The 24,611-nt window shown below is 39.0% G+C and overlaps 1 protein-coding gene across 1 annotated transcript in view; it reads right to left on the bottom strand.

Annotated features, from left to right (window-relative positions):
- Window positions 1-24,611, bottom strand: part of APAF1 (apoptotic peptidase activating factor 1) — a 91,346-nt gene that overhangs the window by 40,180 nt on the left and 26,555 nt on the right. Inside the window, exons 9-16 of the mRNA XM_030856322.2 lie at window positions 23,842-24,009; window positions 22,471-22,602; window positions 18,623-18,736; window positions 17,779-17,963; window positions 13,641-13,767; window positions 12,257-12,382; window positions 10,180-10,311; window positions 6,822-6,947 (exon numbers count right to left, since the gene is read on the bottom strand). Of these exons, the coding sequence (XP_030712182.1) occupies window positions 6,822-6,947; window positions 10,180-10,311; window positions 12,257-12,382; window positions 13,641-13,767; window positions 17,779-17,963; window positions 18,623-18,736; window positions 22,471-22,602; window positions 23,842-24,009 (1,110 nt within the window). The remainder of the gene's footprint in view (window positions 1-6,821; window positions 6,948-10,179; window positions 10,312-12,256; window positions 12,383-13,640; window positions 13,768-17,778; window positions 17,964-18,622; window positions 18,737-22,470; window positions 22,603-23,841; window positions 24,010-24,611) is intronic.

The raw sequence follows: 24,611 nt of genomic DNA on the forward strand, positions 1-24,611 counted from the left end.
GTTTATAGGCCAGTAAAGGAGGTAAGACAAACATATAAATGACTCTAACACAAGATATGCCAGATGTGTCATTTGAGAGGAAAAGATACAGCACAGTGGGAATGCTTTACCAGAGCCATGGGCTTGAGGAAACACTTTTTGCAGAGGGGGCCACCTCACTCTCCTCCCAGAAGATCAGCCTACTTTATACCAACTTAAGATGGACTTAAGATGGATTTCAATACCAAAAAATACCAGAGGGTCTAGGCTAAGGGGTCACCATAAGCTAAAGAACAAAATGGAAAAGCACAGACAATGAAAAGCGAGAACAAGTGCAGTCTGGGTGCAGCAGCAGGAGCCTGCACACTCCCCCACAGAGCCACTGCCTGCTCTGAGCCCCCTCCACATACTTTTACCATTTTCATGGTTTGCCTATTCACTTACCTTTCTCCCCAGCTAGACCCTGAACAACTTCAAGCCAGGAACTATACTTTTTTTTTTTTTAAGTATTTAAAAACCAAATGCCTAGGGCTTCCCTGGTGGCACAGTGTTTGAGAGTCCGCCTGCCGATGCAGGGGACACGGGTTCGTGCCCCAGTCTGGGAAGATCCCACATGCCGCGGAGCGGCTGGGCCCGTGAGCAACGGCCGCTGGGCCTGCGCGTCCAGAGTCTGTGCTCCGCAACGGGAGAGGCCACAACAGGGAGAGGTCCGTGTACCGCAAAAAAAAAAAAAAAAAAAAAAACCAGATGCCTAGTACAGAATCTGGCACATAGTAAGTACTCAATAAATGATCAATAAATACATTTTAAGTGAAAAGACAAATTATTCCCATGTTTCAAGCACAGGTGAGTAGAGACAATAGCGTTACTGAAAGAAACAGGGTTCTGAAGATAGAACACATACATTCATCTCCACACCCTCCCAAAACCCACGTAAAACAACAGTAAAGAGAATTTTTCTCTCTAGGCATAATTCACAAAGTAAAGGAGAATGGAGGAAGATATTAGAGCGACAAAACTATAAAGGCTAGAAAGAAAAAAGACAAGTGATAAGGGGACTCCTTAAAATTGAATCCTGAGCTCACAGTGGAGAAAGCCAAGAAGTAGCCCAATTCACACCAGAGAACCCCCAAAAGGCTCAGGAAGTGTTGGGCCTAGCACCTTCCAGTAAAGATGGAGCTAACACAGGAGGAATCATCGAAAGTCCCTTGAAATCCCTTCCCCTACTCTGCCATCCAGATTGCCCTACTCTGGCTGAAGAAAAGAGGGTTAATCTACACCCAACACAGTTGAGAGCAGGGTCACCATTCTGAAAATAGGGAATTTAAGAGAAAGTCTATATTCCAAGTGTTGACATCTCTGCCTAGATATCTTCGTAGAACTTGCCAGCCAGACTTATACCCTACAGGAAGGGGACTGAAGATTTTTCTCTGAATACCCCACCAGATCAAGACAAAAGATTTAAAGAGTCTGACATTAGGAGTTCACCATCAAAAAATGACAGCCAGATAACACTACAGGGAAACCCACTATAAATAAGTTCACAATTTCCTATCAGTTTTTTGGTGCTGCACTCTTTAAATGTGTTTGTTTGTTTGTCTGTTTCTTATTATTTATTTTTGGCTGTGTTGGGTCTTCATTGTTGTGCACAGTCTTTCTCTAGTTGCAGCGAGCGGGGGCTACTCTTCATTGTGGAACACAGGCTTCTCATTGTGGTGGCTGCCCTTTGTGGCAGAGCACCACCAGCTCTAGGGCATGTGGGCTTCAGTAGCTGTGGTACACGGGCTCAGTAGTTGTGGCTCATCGGCTCTAGAGCGCAAGCTCAGTAGTTATGGCACACACGCTTACTTGCTCTGCGGCATGTGGAATCTTCCTGGACCAGGGCTCGAACTCGTGTCGCCTGCACTGGCAGGAGGATTCTTAACCACTGTGCCACCAGGGAAGTCCCAGTGCTGCACTCTTTAAGCATGAGCACATATCCAAGGATCAGGCAAGTAAGATATAGCTCTCAAGTGCAGACAGAAACCAAAACCAACAAACAGAAAAAATAGCAACTATAAAAGAATATGAAAACTTAAAAAAAAACTATTACTAATACCCACAAAAATATAAAAGGTATTGTACCCACGAAAAAAGAATAATATTAAAAAAGAAACTGATCATAAGAATGGGTACACTTAAAAATATGATAGCAGAAATTAAAAACACAATAGAAGGAGTGAAAAATAAAGCTAAATAAATCTTCCAAAAAGTAGGACAAATGGATGAAGAAAAGAGAAAAATAAGAAAACATCCCTAATAGACATTCTAGAAAGAGAAACTAGAGAAGAATAAGTCAAATAATTAAAGGAAACCTCCAGAACTGAAGGACATGAATTTCCAAATTGAAAGAGGCTATCGAGTGCCAAGCACAATAAATGAAGACAAACCCACACCAAGGCACATTATCATTAATTTTTTAAAATACTGGGAATAAAAAAAGATCTTAAAAGTTTCAAGACAGGAAAATAGATCACATACGAATCAGAATGGCATCAAACATCTCAAGAGAAACTTTGGAAGCTAGAAGACAAGAGAGCAAGCAATGTCTCCAAAATTCTAAGGAAAAATTACTTTCTTCTGTATGCAGTCAAAAATATAAATTAATGGGTTTCCTTGGTGGCGCAGTGGTTGAGAATCCACCTGCTGATGCAGGGGACACGGGTTCGTGCCCTGGTCCAGGAAGATCTCACATGCCGCGGAGCGGCTGGGCCCATGAGCCATGGCCGCTGAGCCTGCGCGCCCAGAGCCTGTGCTCCGCAATGGGAGAGGCCACAACAGTGAGAGGCCCACGTACTGAAAAAAAAAAAAATATATATATATATATATATACATATAAATTAAGTATGAAGCTAGAAGAAAGACACTTTTAGACAGACAAGTTCTCAAAACTTTACCTCCCAGAGATTCTTTCTTAGAAAGCTAGAGGAGATTTTCCACCAAGCGGAGAGGGTAAACCAAGAAATTCAGGAAACAAGGGTCTCAACTCAAGAAAAAAGCAAAAGGAACTCCCAGGATGGCAGCTGAACACTGGGAATAGTACCACCAATCATAATGGAGCAAGGTAGAACCCTCTAAGAAAGTTATTTCTAAGAAGAGAAAATGTCAAATCAAATACCTGATACATTTAAATTATTTAAGAAAGAACTTAGGCAAGGGATAGTTTGAAGGTGAATTAGTGGTATGCACATTTAAAAAATAATAGGGGGACTTCCCTGGTGGTCCAGTGGGAAGATTCCACGCTCCCAATGTAGGGGGCCAGAGTTCAATCCCTGGTTGGGGAACTAGATCCCGCATGCCTGTCGCAATTAAGAGTTCGCATGCACAACAAATAAGTCCGTGTGCTGCAACTAAGACCTGGCTCAGCCAAAATAAATAAATTTAAATAAATAAATGTCAACCTTTGGGCTTCCCTGGTGGTGCAGTGGTTAAGAATCCGCCTGCCAATGTAGGGGACACGGGTTCGAGCCCTGGTCCGGGAAGATCTCACATGCCACAGAGCAACTAAGCCCACGAGCCACAACTCCTGAGCCTGTGCTCTAGAGCCCGCAAGCCACAACTACTGAAGCCCGCACCCAGAGCCCGTGCTCCACAACAAGAGAAGCCACTGCGGTGAGAAGTCGGCACTTCACAACAAAGAGTAGCCCCCGCTGGCCGCAACTAGAGAAAGCCTGTGCGCAGCAATGAAGACCCAATGCAGCCAAAAATAAATAAATAATAAATAAATTTTAAAAATTAAAAAATAAATGTCAACCTTTAAAAAAAAATTAAACAAATGAAAAAAACAAAGCTTCACTGTTAAATATACAACATCTTTAATCCCAAAGAAAACCAAGTGTTGTACAGGAAAGGGGGAAAAAATCAACATATACTACATGGCCCAACTGTGATCAGTCACAATGATGTAAAAATCCTAAACACTGATCTAATCAAAATCCTGAAACATATAGGAAGTTTGGGGAAGAAAAAATGAAGAGTTCAGTTTGGAGCACAGTAAGTTTGAGGTCCGGCATATTATCTAAGTGACAGCAGTGAGCAGGCAGTTAAAGATGCAGGACACAGCACATAAGAGAAATGAGGGCTGGAGAGAACACATCTGAAAGTCACTCACAGAAGGGAGAAGAACTGAAGCCACAAGACCAGCTGAACTGGGACGGAAGAAAGGTGATGGAGGTAGGTAGTCAAGATTAGAATCTTGAGGAAACAGCTATATTTTAATGGGCAGGAAAAAGAGTTAAAGAAGAGGTTAGAGACACAGAAAGAGAAAGAAGAAAACATTCATGTCAAACGAGTAGAGTTTCAAAAAGGAAACAGAAGGGGGTGTAATACAACCAAAAGAATAAGGACTGGATAAAGAAAAATACCGGATTCCACACTCATCCAAAGAGCATTAGATTTTACAACAAAAAGAACGAAAACAAAATAAAACTGGATTTTACTCTTCAAGGGAATACAGGGAAGACAGGACCAAGCTAAAAAAGGGTTAAGTAATGAATAAGTAGTCAGAAGGTTGAGGCAAGTATAGGTGACTTAAGAAGTCTAGTCATAAAGGTCTAATCAAAAAGAAAAACTGAATGACTCTTTCAGAGGATAACACAGTCAAGGAAGAATCAAAGGTTTTTCACTTTTTGGTTGTATAATGCTTAGGAAGGGCCAAGAACATCTGTAGGCTGTGGGAAAGGATTCAAAAGAGAAAAAAAAACTAAAGATGCAACATCGAGAGGAAATAACCAATGAGGCAAGGTCTCAGGGGAAGAAGGAAAAAAAGGAACAGTAGGCACAAGCAGAGGACTTCCTGGGCACTGAGATGAGAAACAAAAGGGGAGTAGAGACTTCTTATGGCAATTTTTGAGAGGACTCATGGCAGGGAGCTCTTGGGTGGTGTCAACCTTCTGAATAGGTATGAGGTAAGGTTATCTCCATAGAATGAAAGAGATACAGTGACATTGTTAGGGGCTTAAGAACAGCAGAAAAGGTTTGGAACAGGCACTATGATGAATTCAGTTCAGGAAACAAATGGCAGCAAAGAAGGCCCAGTAGAGTTACACAGCTCAAACCTGTAGAACAGATAAATGGCCTGGTTTCACAACTTTCTTCAACATTAAGCAAACTAATAATAATGGAATCTTCCCAGAACTTGCATTAGCAATGGAGATAAGGTAAAAGGAGAACCTTCCTTGAGATATAAAATGCCTTCTGAAGTCATTCACTTAGTAAAAACCAAGAAATAACAAGCTCATAGGACTAGAAGAATCTTTCAGAAGAGGGTTGCCTTCACTGAGCCTCCTCTGATATGGTCATCCCAAAGAAGAGACAGATATTTGATATTTGTAGAGAATATGTCATAGAGGCCAGATCCATTTGGCTGAATATTCTAAGAATGCTCCAACATACTAGATGTCAGGAAATTATATCAAGTAGAATTCTACCCATAAAATTCCTATAACAAATTTATAAGTGGAAACCAGAAGACCAAGCAGCTTCCATCTATCGATATATATAGATACAGGTATATAGTAGATATGTATATATTTGTTCTCAGAACCAGATGGATGGATGTCATAAGAGAACACCTTCTGAAGAAGGCTTTGCATTTATTTTTAAAATTTATAAAGTTTTGAGGGTCATTAAAAACTACAGACAAGTGAATTGGAGGCCAAAAAAATTCCAAAAAAGACTAATGAAACATATATAGGGACAGTAGCTGAAATAAGCCCCCAAAATTATCTTGCCCAGAAGTGACAATTAATGTACTGGACAGGATCAGAGGTAGCAGAATGATGGAAAGTGAAGAGCCTTAGAGGTGTGCCTGATGAGCCTGGGTTTACCACAGTTTAGAATTTGGTACATATGTGTTCCAGCTAAAAACGGCAAGATGAAAACAGAGGTAGAGAGTTAATCTAGCATCTACATATTGGGATAAGGAAGGATGAGGAGTATATCTTAGAAGGCTGCTATCACACATGAGGGTATAACAGCATAAACCAGAGCAAACGCTACAGAATGGGAGGGGAAAAGGTAGACCAAGAGATGAGGAAGTCAAAGATGGATTGGATTTAACACCAAAGAAAGGAGAATCAATAAACAGGAGACCAGAATGACAGGAGAGAGGAATAAGAAAGTGGCATAGGGGGCTTCCCTGGTGGCGCAGTGGTTGAGAGTCCACCTGCCGATGCAGGGGACACGGGTTCGTGCCCCGGTCCGGGAAGATCCCACATGCCGCAGAGCGGCTGGGCCCGTGAGCCATGGCCACTGAGCCTGCGCGTCCAGAGCCTGTGCTCCGCAACAGGAGAGGCCCACGTACTGCCAAAAAAAAAAAAGAAAAGAAAAGAAAATGGCATAGGTTCTTATTGAGAAGTAAGGTGGAGATTTAAGGAAGAAGAATTCAGTTTTTTTAAAGACTATAAATTTCAGGAGGCTGAATAAGCTTTTTTCCCTAGCTCTGAGTTTTCCCCCATAAGATTTCGCAAAAACAGGAATACAGGAACATAAAAGGCAGAATAAATGAATGATAAATAAAAGCAGGACCTTTACAAATTTGATCCCATAGATCTCAAAAGATTTTATGAAACCATAAACGAAATACATGCTTAAAAATTAAGAATTAAAATTATATGAACTTTAAAGCATAAGGTAGTAAACCATTAATAAGCAATCATTATGACAACCAATTACAGTTATATTAAATATGCTCCTGGAAGTTGAAGGAAGAAGCTTTCTGTAGAAATGTGAAAAACAGAAACCTCTTTCCGTAAAACAATAAAATTATTTACAACCCATTTTAACAATGAACAAAAGCATACCTTTAATGTTCCATCAGCTGAACAACTAGCCAAAAGCTTATCATCTGGTGAAAATCTGCAGTGATTGACTGAATTTGTATGGCCAAACATGGTATTTCGACATTCTTTTTGATTCAGAGCCCAGAGCTATTTGAGAAAGATAAAAAGATAACTGAAAAACTAGCACTGAATGGGGAAAAGTTAGAAATCATGTGAAGTTCTTCCTTCCCTCCCAATTAAGCTTTTTCAGTTACAGGAAGCGTTCCATTCACAGTTTGACAAAGGTGTCAAACACAAAGGTGAACTTGTGATTAACAAGTAATGGGGCAGTCCTTAGATCAGCACCTAAATCTACTAAGGGACTTGAAGGTTTATCTAGGCTTCAGTCTGAGCACTAAACTAGCTAAACAATTACTGCCTATTTTAACAAAGTAGTTTGAAATCATTATTATTTTACTCAGCTGTATAACAAGTAATATGTAAAATAAACTGCCCAATTTTTTTAGATGCTAAGTTATCCAACTCTAAAAATAGTCATTTCTAAGATTTCCCTATGCAAACCTAGAGTCTACTAACTAGGATAAAATCTATTAACGCTCTTAAAAAATGACTCAAAAATACAAAGACTGCAAAGATAGATATAAATACATTTGACGGGAAACATAAGGGATTAGAAGAGCAAGTTAAACAACCTTCCTGGAAACAATCAACCAAATCCAGAAGGTGGGACATTCCACAGGATAAATGACTCAATTTTTCTAACAAATCAATGGCATAAAAAAAGAGATAGACGGGAAGGGGAACATTTAAAGAATAAAAGATTTAAGAGACATATCAACCAAATGCCACTTGAAGTTTGGATTCTGACTCCAATAAATATATGGTAGAAAGATATGCTTTGAGACTAATAAGGAAAAAAGAACATGGACGAGGTATATTATGAAATTACTGTTTATTATGTTAGGTATGATAATGGCATGGTATTTATGTTTTAGACCTCTGAGATTCATGCTTAAGTATTCTGGGTGAAATGATATGTTACCTGGGATTTGCTATAAAATGCTCTAATCCAAAAAAATGGGAGGTGGTGGGGGAATAAAATACAACTGGCAAATGTGGACAATTGTTGGAGCCAGACGATGGACACCACGAGAGTTACTATTCTCTCTCCTTTGGGGTATGTTTGAAAAGTATAAAAAATGTAAATAAAATGGGCAAGGGGGATTTATGCAAATTAGATTAAACACAGAAGAAATCATTTACCTCCCAAAATTAATCTTAATAAAAATCCTTTGGAAATGATCAGTGAGTTAAGTCCTGTTCTTTATGTCCAACTCCATCCCTAGCTTCTTTTATCCCAGTCCCAGATAAACCCCATTCTGCAGATAATGCAAATTACATGCGAGCAGCATCAAATTTACATCTTTTCATTGGCTTCTCTCAGTTCAAAAAGCACAAGAAGGGCTTCCCTGGAGGCGCAGTAGTTAAGAATCCGCCTGCCATTGCAGGGGACACGGGTTCGAGCCCTGGTCCAGGAAGATCCCACATGCCACACAGCAACTAAGCCTGTGCGCCACAACTACTGAGCCTGGGCTCTAGAGCCCGCAAGCCACAACTACCGAGCCCATGCGCCGCAACTACTGAAGCCCACACGCCTAGAGCCTGTGCTCCGCAAGGAGAGAAGCCACCGCAATGAGAAGCCCGCACATGCACCAAAAAGCAGACCCGCCCTCTGCAACTAGATAAAGCCCGTGCACAGCAACAAAGACCCAACGCAGCCAAAATTTAAAAAAAAAAAAGCACAAGAAGTGTGACTTCCCTGGTGGCGCAGTAGTTAAAAATCCATCTGCCAATGTGGGGGACACGGGTTCAAGCCCTGGTCCTAGAAGATCCCACATGCCGCGAAGCAAATAAACCTGTACACCACAACTACTGAGCCTGCACTCTAGAGCCCATGAGCCACAAATACTGAAGCCCACGCACCCTAGAGCCCGTGCTCTGCAACAAGAGAAGCCACCGCAATGAGAAGTCCACACACCTCAATGAAGAGTAGCCCCTGCTCACCGCAACTGGAGAAAGCCCATGCACAGCAACAAAGACCCAACGCAGCCAAAGAAATAAATAAATTTTTTTTTTAAAAAAAAGAACTTAAAGTTTATAAAAATAAGAGAATAGAACCCTTGCATAGGACATAGGATCCAGGACTTGACAGAATACAATAAAATCAGATTTTTTAAAAAAAAAAAAAGCACAAGAAGTAAGTCCTAATAGTCCTCATGGAAATGCAAGTGTGGAATGACCGGTCTTAAAGTAAAACTTGTCCTTATTCAAAACTGTTGACCAGGTTTCCCTGGTGGTACAGTGGTTAAGAATCCGCCTGCCAATGCAGGGGGCACAGGTTCAAGCCCTGGTCCGGGAAGATCCCACATGCCGCGAAGCAACTAAGCCTGTGTGCCACAACTACTGAGCTTGCACTCTAGAGCCCACGAGCCACAACTACTGAGCCTGCGTGCCACAACTACTGAAGCCCGTACGCCTAGAGCCCATGCTCCGCAACAAGAGAAGCCACCACAATGAGAAGCCCACACACTGCAATGAAGAGTAGCCCCCACATGCAGCAACGAAAACCCAACACAGTCAAAAATAAATAAATAAAATAAATAAATTTATCTTAAAAAAATTATCAAACATATGTGGAACGAATATCTATTTCTGGTTTTAGTTTGGTTTAAATTTTTTTCTTTTCCTATCAGTACATTTTTTCCCTCCTCTTTCTGATAACAGACCCTCTCTTTCGAATCTTGAATCAAGCCCCAGTCATAATTCAAGTGGAGCTGACCTCACCTATTTGTCCCATTTCTACATGGCTAAAACCTGTGACCCCTGGCCAATTGAAGGATTCCATCCTACTGACCGCTAGGGTTATTCTGAAATGCGCATGTAACCCAAACCATGTCAACTAGAGTTTTCTCTATGGGAAAACTATGGGACCTGGGAAAGAGCGAGTTTCCCTTCTTCTGTGATTATGAGCTGTAATATCCATGTAAGCCTGGAGCTAAGGATAGCCAAATCTGCTACACAGAAAGAGTATGCCTGAATCAACAAAAAGGGAAACAGAGTTTAGAGATGGGGGGGGGGGTTAGAGCCTGAGAACGTATTTTAGGCATCTGGAATCAGCTATGCCTGAAGTCACACTCCTAGACTTTTCAGTTACAAGAGCCAATAATAGATTTGTTGTTGTTGTTGTTGCTTAAGCTAATATGAAAGTTTCTACCCCTGCAACCAAAAGATCCCTGATTAATACAATATATGAAAAAAAAGGAGATGTTGTGATGTATCTATCAAATTTATCTACATAATTCTCATTATCCACACTTACTTTGAGGAAGCAGTCATTTGAACCAGTGGCTAAGAGCAGGTGATTACTATTGTTGGTGAAGTGGCAGCAATTGACTTGCTCTGAGTGCTCGTCATAGGTATGTACTAGTTCCCCAGACATAGAATTCCAAACCTAAAGAGAATAGAGAAAATAAAATTTACAAGTACCCCTTATTTTCAAAGAGAAAACAGAGAGGCAAAGCAAATGTGAGCTGTTTTGCAGATTTTCCCAGACATGATACTAATGAATACCTCTCCCTTCCCTAAATTATGTCAGCATTTTGCCAGAATGTTATTTTTTTTAATTACCTGCAAGTCTACCTGCAAGTAATGTAAAACATTACATTTTTCAAGGGTAAGATTTCACATGTTCATATGACTTGACAGCAGGCAGAAAAGTGCTATAAAAGGGACGGAATAATGGACTTCAGATCAGAAAAATTAATCAGAGCCAATCTAGGACCTGGCTCTACCACTTATAAGTTGTGTGTCCCTAGTCAAGTCCTTAATTTACCTGCATTTCAGTTCCCCCCTCTGTAAAATGGGGATACCTGTACCCATCTTACACAATGCATGGTGTCAAATGACAAAGAATTTGATAAGTGTTCTGCTGACTTCAAGGTACTAATAAATAAGTAAAGGCAAATGGCTCAGTGAAAAAAAATAAAGGCTTTAGATTCTGAGGGAAACCTAGCTTTCAACCCTGTTGCCATCAGGCATTAGTTAATATGAGCCTGGGCAAATGACTTCATCTCTGAACCTGTTTCCTCATCTCTAAAATGGGATCAACACTTACTTTGCAATTGTAGTGAGAAATTGATAATGTAATATAAGAAAGTGTGTAGTATAAAGCCTCATGCAGTGTTCTCAGTAAAAAGTAATCATTTTCCTAGTTACTATGTAAGTAGTCTGTTTCATCACACAAACAAAAGAAATAAATTACCTAATGAATTTTCACTGGGCTTTTGGACTTTTACAGATACTAATGTCCCTCCCATAGCATTTTCTTTTATCTTATCAAAGCACTCTCCAGAGATCCAAAGAGTTTATTTTATTTTAAAGTTCTGTAATAAGTATTTCTGCCTCTTGCTTTAAATTTCTTACAAATAGAAACTTGAGCCACATAGCTCTGACTCTGGAACACCACAGAATGGCCAGCTCCAAGTCTGATTCAGAATAGAGGTTATAGAGTGAATTAACTGGTTGGTTGTAAAGCCACGTAGAGAGTCCAATCTATCAAGAAGATTTTTCCAAAGTCTCAATTTAGTCTGGACACTCCGGGGTCCTCTTCAAGTAGATGCAAACTCCACAGAAACTCTCAAGCCAACTTTCTTGCTCCCAGGTCCACTAAGGCCCACCCCACCTAAACAGATTCAGCATTCCACACCCCTTTTGAAAAAAGCCCAAAATGAGGTCTCCCCTCCATTTATCAAATAAAATATTCCCCTAGACTTCACTTTCTCTTAAATTCCATAAAAATACTCTGGCTAAAAGCCAAATTTAGGGACAAGAAACAAAAAAAAGAATAATTAACAAAGATAAAAATTACCCTGTGAGTTTTCTCTTCTCTGTTTACTTTGTAGACTAGTAACCTGATTGTTAGTATGTTTATTCATCTAGTTTTGCATTGAATGTAAGCCAGCTCATAAAGGTAAAAAAAAATCTGGGTTGCATTTCACAAATTATATATTTTACAACAGGAATCGATCTCAGACAATAATTTTGTGCAGCAACACTTCCGACCACAGTACACTTAGAGATTTCAACTGATATTTAACCCACAGACCTGTCAATAAGTGTCAGGCAAATTCATTAATCTGAAATTGTGTTTCCCAGCTGCCTGATAAATATAAATATCAGCTGTGTTTCCTAGGCTAATCAACCTAGGCATTTTTGCTTGTGCTTAAAAATAAAAAGTTTTAGACAGAATTAATTTACAATGGATAAAACTGGTTTGCCTCAAGTTAGCAGATCAATAGGCAAGAGTCCTTTAACTCTACTTACTCTAGTCCCTCTATTACAGAAAAAGAAAATAAATTCTGTGGTGATTACAACTCAAGAGGAAAATATTTCCCTACCTTCACTTTTTTATCCACTGAGCAGGTTGCTATAAATCTGTCATCTGCAGAGAATGCACAGCAAAGCACTTCATCCTCATGAGCCTTGATTTCTAGAAGTTTCTCTCCTGTTTCAGCTTTGAAAACCTATATAAGCAACAATAAAATCTTTTTACTATACCTATTTAACCATGGGCCGTCATTCAATAAAAATATTTCTTTAAAAGATCTTTATCACTGTTATTTTGCAACAGAAATGAACCTTGGCAATATCACTGCAAAAATGAGAATTTCTGTCAGAATTCGTATGCCTTAACATAAAAAGAAAATCATCCTGCCCCCCCCCAAAGAAAAAAGAAAAAAGGAACTTCCCTGGTGGTCCAGTGGTTAAGACTCCACGCTCCCACTGCAGGGGGCCCGGGATCGATCTCTGGTCAGAGAAGTAAGATCCCGCCTGCCGCATAGTGCAGCAATCAATCAATAGAGCTCACAGTAGCTTCAGTTTGGCAAATTCTTAACAATCAGTAGAAAACACTTCATTCAATATGCTTTCTGCGCTCAAAAGCCAAAATTAATAAAAGTAGTAATAAAGTACACATATAGAAATAAGGCTTACAAACATAATCTTGCAATCTTAAATTTAAATGTTTTAACTAGTTTTTGTTTCCTTCAAAATCAAAAGGTTGAGTACCAATTTAAAGAAAAACACTCATTCATGTTTTCTGAAAACAAATGAGAAATTAAAATTCCTTCAAGCACCTAAGGAAATAATCTAGTCCAATTCCTATTTGCAGTCAGAAATCTATGCCCGAGCCTATGATAAAATAGGTATTTTACACAGTCACTGTTTTGTTTTTTGTTTTTTTTTGCAGTACGCGGGCCTCTCACTGTTGTGGCCTCTCCTGTTGCGGAGCAACAGGCTCCGGATGCGCAGGCTCAGCGGCCATGGCTCACGGGCACAGCCGCTCCACGGCATGTGGGATCTTCCCGGACCGGGGCACGAACCCGTGTTCCCTGCATCAGCAGAAGGAATCTCAACCACTGCGCCACCAGGTAAGCCCCACAGTCACTGTTTTTTAATCAGAATCCTGTTCACTGTGCTATGAAGTCCTCATGTCTTTTAACAGTTATCAGTTCCTCATTACCCTTAGCTGTCACATGGATGACAAGAACTGACTGCTAGGGTAAAAGGCACTTCTATGTCACTTGGCAAGTTTAGAATTATGAAAATACACCACCATATCTTTTAAATCTATAGAGAAAGCTTTCATAAAATGTTCAAGAGATCTGAACATTTCTCTATTCCTAATGTGCAATTTTCTTGAATTTTAGAATTTAAATATATTCTAATATGCACAGTATTAGGTGCATGACTCTTTGAATTTTTCTCAAGAGAGAGGTTTACCTGCAAGTTTTTATCAGCTCCACAAGAAGCTATTCTTTGACCATCCTCAGAAAAGCAAGCATGGTACACAGCATCTGTATGGGGGCGGACGACCAAGCGGGAGAGATTCTTGATGTTTTCTTTGTTTCTAAATATAAGGGAAAAAATGAACGGAAATCCAATAAACAAGAGTAAAAGTAATTATTTTCTTTCAGTAATAAACTGTCTTTTAACATAGTTATGTTCCAAAAAACACAAAACTCTTAAAATTAAATTACCAATATGTAAATGACAGCACACATCACCTGAGGAAAAAAAGCATAATATAACAAAAGCAGCATTTTAAGATAAATGCTACGCTATATCAAGCAACCTGTCACGTACTACAAACATCATTGAGTTGGAAGAAATCTAGTTAATCAAATACATGTCAGTTTTTATTTTCCTCTAATACATTAATAACAACATGTGCAGAGAAAACATTATAAGAGGATAGCCTCAAAAAAATCTCCATCTTTTTCAAAAGGAAAGAGCTATAGCAAAATGAAGCTCATTTTCTAACTAAAGTATGACACTACACCCACCATTATGATGTGCACTTTAAAACCATTCTTCTCTAACTACAATTATTCAGATATAGAGAAAAAAAGTAATGTCATTTTCTTTGTATATTAATCTACTAAATACTAAGTATTGCACTAGTAAAGATATTATTTCACAAAGGCAAAAGGATAAAGGAATGTGATGTATACTTAAAATGGGGAAAGTATTAGAACAGTGTCAGAATTCCACATACATACACCCCAGTCACTGTGAGTAAATATGTTAAGTGGTATCATGCTTATCTTAAGAGGAAAAGGTTAGGCGTCAGATAAACCTAAAGGGCAACCCTGCTTCTACTACTTATTAGGTGTGTAAACTTATGCAAATTACTTAACCTAGTAAGTTTCCTTTTCCTCATATGTAAAATGTGAGTAATGATACCTGCTCTGAACAGGTATCACACACAAAACAGACCAAATGAAAAAAGGGAACACAAAGGCAGATCAGACTTAAACCTTGCCTAGAAAGTATTAAACTTCACTAGAATTGATAAAACAAACAACTGTAGAAACTAGAGTGATGAGAATCTGGAGGATAAACAGGTAAGCTACTGGCAAAGTTTAGAGAATCAGATTAAGAAAATATGTCCCCCAATCTATCTACTCAATTCCTCAAAGCTCGGAAAGTGACCTGTCACAATGATGGGCATGTGGCCAAAAAGTATTAGATAAATAACAAACGAATGCATGAATGATTTCTTTGAAAGATGAAATCAAATTACGTTTATATCAACCTAAACTTTCTACAGAAGAAAAAAAAAAGCTTTCTAGTACTGAAAAATAAAGCATTCTTTGAATATGACCTGGTCAAACCCAGTTAAAAAGATACAGCTATTAATGACTAACCATCCTATGAGAGAACATCACAGGTTGAAATGCAGTTGATGAAGCGGAAAAAAAAAAACAGCAAGAAAAAGTAAAAATAACAAACTCAAAGTTCAAAAGAGAACAAGAACTAAACCAATGCCCATCTGATTATCAGACCAAGTATCACAATTCTATTTTAGTCACTAACTAAAACATGAATTCAGTCGATCTTCTACAAATTTCTCTTGAATATCAACTACATGGACCAGGCAAAATGCTAAATGCTATTTATCCTTTTTTTTAAATAAATTTATTTATTTTTATCTATTTTTATTTTATTTTTGGCTGCATTGGGTCTTCGTTGCTGCGTGCGGGCTTTCTCTAGTTGCGGCGAGCAGGGGCTACTCTTCGTTGTGGTGCGCAGGCTTCTCATCGCGGTGGCTTCTCTTGTTGTGGCACACAGGCTCTAGATGCACGGGCTTCAGTAGTTGGGGCACGCGGGTTTCAGCAGTTGTGGCTCACGGACTCTAGAGCACAGGCTCGGTGCTGTGGCGCACAGGCTTAGTCGCTCCGCAGCATGTGGAATCTTCCCAGACCAGGGCTAGAACCCGTGTCCCCTGCATTGGCAGGCAGATCCTTAACCACTGCACCAAGGAAGCCCTATCCTTTTCTTTTTTAATCTTTTTTTTTTTTTTTTGGCCACACCACGTGCCTTGCAGGATCTTAGTTCCCCAAACAGGGATAGAACCCAGGCCCTCGGCAGTGAAAGCACAGAATCCTAACCACTGGACCACCAGGGAATTCCCTAAATGCTATTTATTCTTAAAAACAACAACTAACATTCATTGAGCACTTTCTATGATCTAGGTACTGTTCTAAGCAACCTATGTAGGTGTGTATGTTTGTGTATACACACACACTCATTTAATCCTCACAACAATGCTATGCATAGTACCACTAGGCAAGATAAGTTGAATAACTTTCTCCTAATGATACACAACTAAAAAATAGCAGAGCTGGGATTCAAGCCCAAGCGGTCTAGAGCCAGAGTCTGTTATTTTAACCTCCAAATGTTCTATACTATAGAATGGATAGAAATTATGGAAAAAAACAAGTAAACAGAAAACCACCGTAAAATGACACAATGCTATGATATTGAGTAAACAAGTATTCTAGAATACAGACAGATCTCAATTAATTAGGTGGCTGCTTCCAGGGAGAGTGAAACCTCTTCCCAAAAAAATGTTAAAGAATGGTGAACTCTGGGAAGTGAGAAGGTAGGGGAACATGAAGAGTCTCTGACTTTTCATTTTACATCCCTCTAACACTGATTTAAAAAAAAAAAAAATCAGGAACATGGATTGCTTTAAAACAAAAATAAAATCAACGAAAAATTATAATTTAATTTTTTGAGGAATTCCCTGGTGGTCCAGTGTTTAGGACTTGGCACTTTCACTGCCGTGGGCCCGGGTTCAATGCTTGGTCAGGGAACTAAGATCCCACAGGTTGCATGGTGCGGCCAAAAAGTAAAATAAAATAAAATTTAATTTTTTTTAATTTAATTTTTAATTAAAAAAAATTTTTTTTAACTCTCTCCTTTACGGAATCTTACCAGAATCCCTCATCCATCCAAGCTAAATTACCCACTTCTCAGTTTTACCTCTATTTTATACATTACTTCTGTTGCATTTATCACATTATAATTATCTGTTTAAACTTCTTTCTTCACTAGTAGATTGTAAGCTCCTTGGGGAGAGCCTTAGCACCTAGTAACAGTGCTTTAGCACAGTAGAGAAACTCAAATATTTATTGAACTAAACTGAATTAGGGAAACCACCTATGGCAACCTGAATTATTTGGAAAGAAGGTCCAGGGCTATATAGATCACAGACGATATCAACCAGGAGGTCAATTTAGATATAAATTATACATGTGAAAAGACGACCATTCATACTTATCAAAAGGAGCATGAAAATAAAGCCAGACCCACAGTTTAAATCACATTCAGCAAGCCACATGAGCTCAGTCAAGTCTCAACCTCTCTGTGCCTCAATTTTCTCAATTGTAAAGTAGGGCAAAAAATATTTACGTTATAAGGTTGTTTTGAAGATAAAATGAACAATGTATGTGAGCATATAGTATATAATAGGCATTAAAAAGATAGCAGCCTTACCCTTTCTTTTACAAATTGCTAAGATAAGAACACAACTGAATGGCCTCTTAGGAGCTAGAAGAATCAGGATTCAGTGGAAGTTTAATATGGGCTATATGCAAGGCAAAGTTCTCATCACTTTATATCCAATATCTGATTTAAATCTTCACAAAAACAGCACTTACCTCAAAGGATTGTTATCTCTATTTCACGTATGAGAGAGAAGAGTAACCTGTAACTTGTTCAAAATCACAAAACTCTTAGGTTTTAGAACTGAGTCTCAAACCTAGGTTTGTAGCTTCAAAAACAATGCTCTTTGCTACTATACTGTATTACAGTAAGTGAAGCATTTATATTAATATTTAGGATGACTTGTCAAAAGTCATCTTATAGGCAAGCATCTATTTTTATGGACTCTGAAAATATGTATTTCTCCTATGGTTACTTCTCTAGAACTTTTCAATAAGTAAGAATGCTTATTAAAAGTTTGAGCCCTATCCAAAGTAGTTAAGTCTTCCTGGAGTGAACTTATTCACTACCTGAAAAATAATGACACAGTTAGTGCTGTTCCCTTTGGTTTCTCTCCTAACCTACTTACATCCATTCCAAGTAAAGCATTCCGTTATCGACCTCCTGCTTGGCCTTCAGCTTAGCTTGCTGATAAACTTCTGAAGTTTCCAGTTCACAGAGGCCCAGTTGTACAATATTAGGAAATGGCTGTCGTCCAAGAAGATGTCCATTTAAAGATAAAAACTCCTGGAAATTCTCACAGACTGTACCATCCTATGAACAAAATGAAATCTCTTAGAAATGTAACCAGAGCCCAAATCTGACATTTTTTTGTTTCTGTGATTTTGTCACTTTAAAGGCTTAAATATTCTCTATACGAGCTAAAATTAAATAGCCAACCATTAGGTAACAAATACATAGTGATCCTCTTCGGACTTTTAAACATAGGGTAAAAAAAAAAATCTCATTATCTAAGTGCTACCTTCTTAACACATTCCCTTTCCTAAAAAAAACACTGAAGGGCTTCCCTGGTGGTGCAGTGGTTGAGAGTCCGCCTGTCGATGCAGGGGACACGGGTTCGTGCCCCGGTCCGGGAAGATCCCACATGCCGCAGAGCGGCTGGGCCCGTGAGCCATGGCCACTGAGCCTGCGCGTCCGGAGCCCGTGCTCCGCAATGGGAGAGGCCACAACAGTGAGACGCTCGCGTAACGCAAAAAAAAAAAAAAAACACTGAACACTTTACTTCCCCAGCTTTCAAACCTCAATCCTATCCACAGCAGGAGAGGAAGCAAAATAATTAGAATAATCAAAGATTAAGTAAGGAAATTATCACTCTTCACCTCTGCTATTTTGTTCATCCTCACTATTAAACCTAGAATTAAATGTCAAAATGAGATGTCCTTTAAGGACTTATTTTTCATAATAATATATACCTTTTCATCCAACATATGCCTGTATTCCACAAATTCATGAATCAGATGAGCAGGGCCTACGAGCTCCGTTTTTGCTTTAATCCAATCCAGGGAAAACATTAAAGCACACAGTTCCTTAAAAAAAAAAAAAAAGATCAGAAGCACTGTTAAAGAGATCAAAGAATTTTAAATCTACCATCATTATCCTAACACTAATGAGAGAAACTTAGCAGATGCCTAGAATTTAAGGACAAAAAGGAACATATCATTAATAGTTCCAAAGAAACAAAAAATGGACCTCACACCTTAATTCAAAATAAATTTCAGATGGATTTTTCAGACTTAAATATAAAATAGAAACTTCAAAAAATACTAGAAGAGGGCTGCCCTGGTGGCGCAATGGTTAAGAATTCACCTGCCAATGCAGGGGACACAGGTTCGAGCCCTGGTTCAGGAAGATCCCACATGCTGCAGAACAACTAAGCCCATGCGCCACAACTACTGAACCTGCGCTCTAAAGCCCGCGAGCCACAACTACTGAAGCCCATGCGCCTAGAGCCTGTGCTCCCAACAAGAGAAGCCACCGCAATGCGAAGCCCACACACCACAACGAAGAGTAGCCCCCGCTCGCCGCAACTAGAGAAAGCCCTCATACAGCAAGGAAGATCCAAAAAAAAGCAGCCAAAAATAAAATAAATAAATTTAATTTAATTTAAAAGAAATACTAGAAGATACAGATATTTACTCTTTTTGTAACCCTGGGGTTAAGGAAATTTTTATAAACATGACCCCAAAGCAAAATACCGAAAAGAAAAATAGTGGTGCATTTAACTACATAAAAACTCAAGTGTTCAATATAGTAAAAAACAATATAAATAAAATTTAAGACAAAAAATAAACCAGGAAAAAAATTTATTTACAAATGTATGATAGATGAAGGCTTAATATTTTTATAAAAATTCTAATAAAAGAGTAAGAAACAGATAAACACTCCAATAGAAAAACAGGCAAAGGCAATCAATGGATGAGAGCCAATTCACAAAACAAAAAGCACAAATAGCCAAAAATCTCACCAGTAATCAAAGAGAAACAACGAAGATTTACTATCTTTTAACATCAGATTTCTAAAGACTAAAAGGAATGATAAAAATGTTAGCTAGAATCAGAGGAAATGAACACCCTCATACACTGCTGGTAGTGGTGTAAATCAGAGCACCCTTCTAGAGGACAGTTTAGCAATCTGTATTAAAATTCAAACTGTACACATCATTGACCCAGAATTACACTTATGTGCCCTAAAAAAATAAGTCAGACAAGTGTGCTTAAGCAATCTGACCATCCACCAACCAACTGACCAATCATAATGTACCTATACAATTAAATAGTATGCAGCTTTAAAAATTATGTCAATCTATTATATATAAACTGACATCGAAAGATAACCCTGAACTACAATTAAGTAGGAAAAATAAGATATAAGACTACATTTCTATCATGATCCCATTCTGGTTTTAAAGAACAGGTGTGTGTATCTGAGCAGCAAAATGATCTGGAAAACTACACATAAAAGCATTAGCGGGCTTCCCTGGTGGCGCAGTGGTTGAGAGTCCGCCTGCCGATGCAGGGGACACGGGTTTGTGCCCTGGTCTGAGAAGATCCCACATGCCGCGGAGCGGCTGGGCCTGTGAGCCATGGCCGCTGAGCCTGCACGTCCGGAGCCTGTGCTCCACGACAGGAGAGGCCACAACAGTGAGAGGCCCGCGTACCAAAAAAAAAAAAAAAAAAAAAGCATTAGCAATGGTTGTGATCTTCATTTTCTTCACTTAGTTTTTTCCTCAATTTTTCCAATGAAAGTAAACTATTATCTTTAAAAATCAGGAAAAAAAAGGTTAAAAAAAATGAAAGGAACTGAATCCTGTCACACTACCATACATATCAAAAGTTTTTAAAAGATGCATTGACCCAATAATTCCACTTCAAGAAATTTCCAAAGGAAATAATACAGGTGTGAAGACAAACAAGAATTTCATTACAGCATCATAAGAGTAAAAAAAAAAAAAAAAATGAAAACAACCTAAGTGTTCAACAATTAAAGTTCAGCTAAGTAAATCAGAGCACAGATATTTATTGGAATACTGTCATTCCAATGTAGATTATTAAACGTAAACTGTATGTAACCAAGAGATTAAAGTACATAAGACTGAAAAATTATTCAAAGTATATATGGGTTTTTTTTAACATCTTTATTGGAGTATAATTGCTTTACAATGGTGTATTTCTGCTTTACAACAAAGTCAATCAGCTATACATATGCATATATCCCCATATCTCTTCCCACTTGCGTCTCTCTCCCTCCCACCCTCCCTATCCCACCCAAGTGGTCACAAAGCACAGAGCTGATTTCCCTGTGCTATGCGGCTGCTTCCCACTAGCTATCTATTTTGCATTTGGTAGTATATATATGCCCATGCCACTCTCTCACTTTGTCCCAGCTTACCCTTCCCCCTCCCCGTGTCCTCAAGTCCATTCTCTAGTAGGTCTGCATCTTTATTCCCATCTTGCCCCTAGGTTCTTCATGACCATTTTTTTTTTTTTTAGATTCCATATATATGTGTTAGTATATGGTATTTGTTTTTCTCTTTCTGACTTACTTCACTCTGTATGACAGACTCTAGGTCTGTCCACCTCACTAAAAATAACTCAATTTTGTTTCTTTTTATCGCTGAGTAATATTCCATTGTATATATGTGCCACATCTTCTTTATCCATTCATCTGTCGATGGATACTTAGGTTGCTTCCATGTCCTGGCTATTGTAAATAGAACTGCAATGAACATTGTGGTACATGACTCTTTTTGAATTATGGTTTTCTCAGGGTTTATGCCCAGTAGTGGGATTGCTGGGTCATATGGTAGTTCTATTTTTAGTTTTTTAAGGAACCTCCATACTGTTCTCCACAGTGGCTGTATCAATTTACATTCCCACCAGCGGTGCAAGAGGGTTCCCTTTTCTCAAAGTATATACGGTTTTCTAAAATGTTAACATTGTGAGTAGTTAATTGGTAGTCATAACTTCAAATATCTATGTGCTGATGATTCCCAAATTTTATCTTTAGTCCATAGTTTTCCCCAGAAATCCAGATTCATATATCCAACTATATGCTAAATATATCCAGTCAGATGTCTTAATGTGCACACCAGACTTAATATATTCCAAATGAGTTCCTAACCTTCCCTTCACTCCTGGTAAAATACTTGTTTGACCCACAGCCATCCCAAACTCAGTTCATGGCAACTCCAATCTTTGAACTGCACAAGCTTGGAGTCATCTTTGACTCTTCTCTTTTTCTTACAATGTACATCAAATCCATCAGCAAATCATGATGACTCAATGCCAAATCATCACTTCCTTTCTCCTTGCACACTTTTTTCTTCTTCTGAGCACTTACTACCCCGCTAACATATGATAAATTTATCTGTCCCGTGTCAATCTCCCCCCAGAATGTAAGCTCAATGAGAGCAGGGACTTTGTGCCTGTGGTATATCCTTCATAATGAAGAACACCATCAGTACACAACAGGCACTCCATAAATACTTGCTGAATGAATGAATATACTTTCCCACTCTCCATTTCCTCTCAGAACTTAAAAACAAATCCATATTGTCCACAAAGGATAGCTACTGGTATGAAGAGACTGAATTTTTAGGTGGTTCATTTACTGCAGTTACTAAGGTACCTGCAGGTAAAAACAGTAACAAAATTACTTACACAGGTTATAACCCTATTTTTACTAATAAAAGAAAATTCTAAACATGGGACAAAATAAAAGTGAGATAAAAGAAAATAGTTTTTTAAATGAGTAATCTTACTTTGTGCATTTTAGCACTAGCCATGTGATAGGCCAGAAAATTGTACCAATACATGCAGTCCTCCTGATCCGGTGAAAGACAATGTAGCCGGAAATGTCTCTGGAACTGAGTGATTAGTTTCTTGTGTAGATCCTGAAACCCAAATGAAACATTTCAGAGGACAGAAACAATTTCATAACCTAAGCATCACAGAAACTCCAGCTTCCAAAGCTATTTAAGAATGTACAGAGAATCTCCCCACAAGATACTTATTAACTACAAAAGAAAAAAACAGTAACTTTACAGTTGAGAAACTTTAACCAAGTAATCAATGTTAATATCACTGATTAGACGTGTCAACACCCTGATATGATGCACTGAGAAGGACACAACAGCACTTCTGTGGTGTTATTGCCAAAAATATATAACCTTACTCTAGTCAAGAGAAAACATCAGACAAACCCAAACTAAGAGGGGCTTCACTGGTGGGGCAGTGGTTGGGAGTCCACCTGCCGATGCAGGGGACATGGGTTCGTGCCCCGGTCCGGGAAGATCCCACACACCACGGAGCAGCTGGGCCCGTGAGCCATGGCTGCTGAGCCTGCGCGTCCGGAGCCTGTGCTCCACAACGGGAGAGGCCACAACAGTGAGAGGCCCGCGTACCGCAAAAAATAATAATAATAAAAAATAAAAGAATCTGCCTGACAATGCAGGGGACATGGGTTCAACATGTGGGAAGGTCCCACATGCTGCAGAGCAACAAAGCCCATGCGCCATAACTACTGACCCTGAGCTCTAGAGCCCACGGGCCACAACTGCTGAAACTCACGTGCCTAGAGCCTGTGCTCCACAACAAGAGAAGCCACTGCAATGGGAAGCCCATGCACCACAACAAAGAGTAGCCCCCCTCTCCACAACTAGAGAAAGCCCCTGCGCAGCAATGAAGACCCAAAACAGCCAAAAATAAATTAATTAATTTAAAAAAAAAAAAACCAAACTAAGGGACACTGTGCAAAATAACTAGTGAGTACTCTTCAAAAGTGATCATGAAAGAAAGAAAATCAAGGAATTTTCCTAGATTTGAGGAAACTAAGGAAACATGATGATATTATGCAATATAGAATACAGAATTGGATCTGAACCACAAAACAGGACATTAGTGGGAAAGCTGGCAAAATTCAAATAAAGTCTGTGTATTAGTTAACAGTATTGTATCAATGTTAATTTTCTGGCTCTCATAACTGTATTATAGTTATGTAAGATGTTAACATTGGGGGAAGCTAGATGAAAGTATATGCATAGAAACTGTATTATTTTGCAACTTTTCTATAAGTCTAAAATCATTTCAAAATTAAAAGTTAAAAAAAAAAGAACGTACAGAGATGCAAGTACCTGAAGCTGGCTGTGATTCTTCTGTGTGAGGAAATCTACTTGAAGATCATGTAAATAATAAAGAAATGATTTTCCATTTCGATCACAGAACAAGAGAGACTTATTAACAAACTCCTGCAATATGTCTTCAACTTCTTCAGTTTCCATATCCCAGAGGATACACAACACCTAGGAATCATTTTAAACATTTAATGTGCCATAATGTACAATGACCAGGATTGCACACAGGAGGTTAACAGACAAAAAATCATGTGTTAGGGCTTCCCTGGTGGCACAGTGGTTAAGAATCCGTCTGCCAATGCAGGGGACACAGGTTCGAGCCCTGGTCTGGGAAGAACCCACATGCCCCAGAGCAACTAAGCCCATGCGCCACAACTACTGAGCCTGCGCTCTAGAGCCCATGAGCCACAACTACTGAGCCTGCGCACCTAGAGCCCGTGCTCCAAAACAAGAGAAGCCACCACAATGAGAAGCCTGCACACCGCAACAAAGCATAGCCCCCACTCACCGCAACTAGACAAAGCCCACGCAAAGCAACAAAGACCCAACACAGCCAAAAATAAATAAAAGAAATAATTTTTTTAATTGTATTAAAAACATCATGTATTAAAGCCCTGAATAATATCTCCATTTCAGAAGAAGCTCAAATACTCATCAAGATAGAAAAGAAAAAGAGTTCTAAAGAAGTCATATGCTTCTCCAGGTTCACGAGAACCACTGAGAACTAGGTAACTCATCTGAGTTCAACACCAAAGCCCATGATGGAAACT

This window comes from Globicephala melas, chromosome 10 (assembly GCF_963455315.2).
Source record: "Globicephala melas chromosome 10, mGloMel1.2, whole genome shotgun sequence".
In the NCBI taxonomy this organism is placed as follows: domain Eukaryota; kingdom Metazoa; phylum Chordata; class Mammalia; order Artiodactyla; family Delphinidae; genus Globicephala; species Globicephala melas.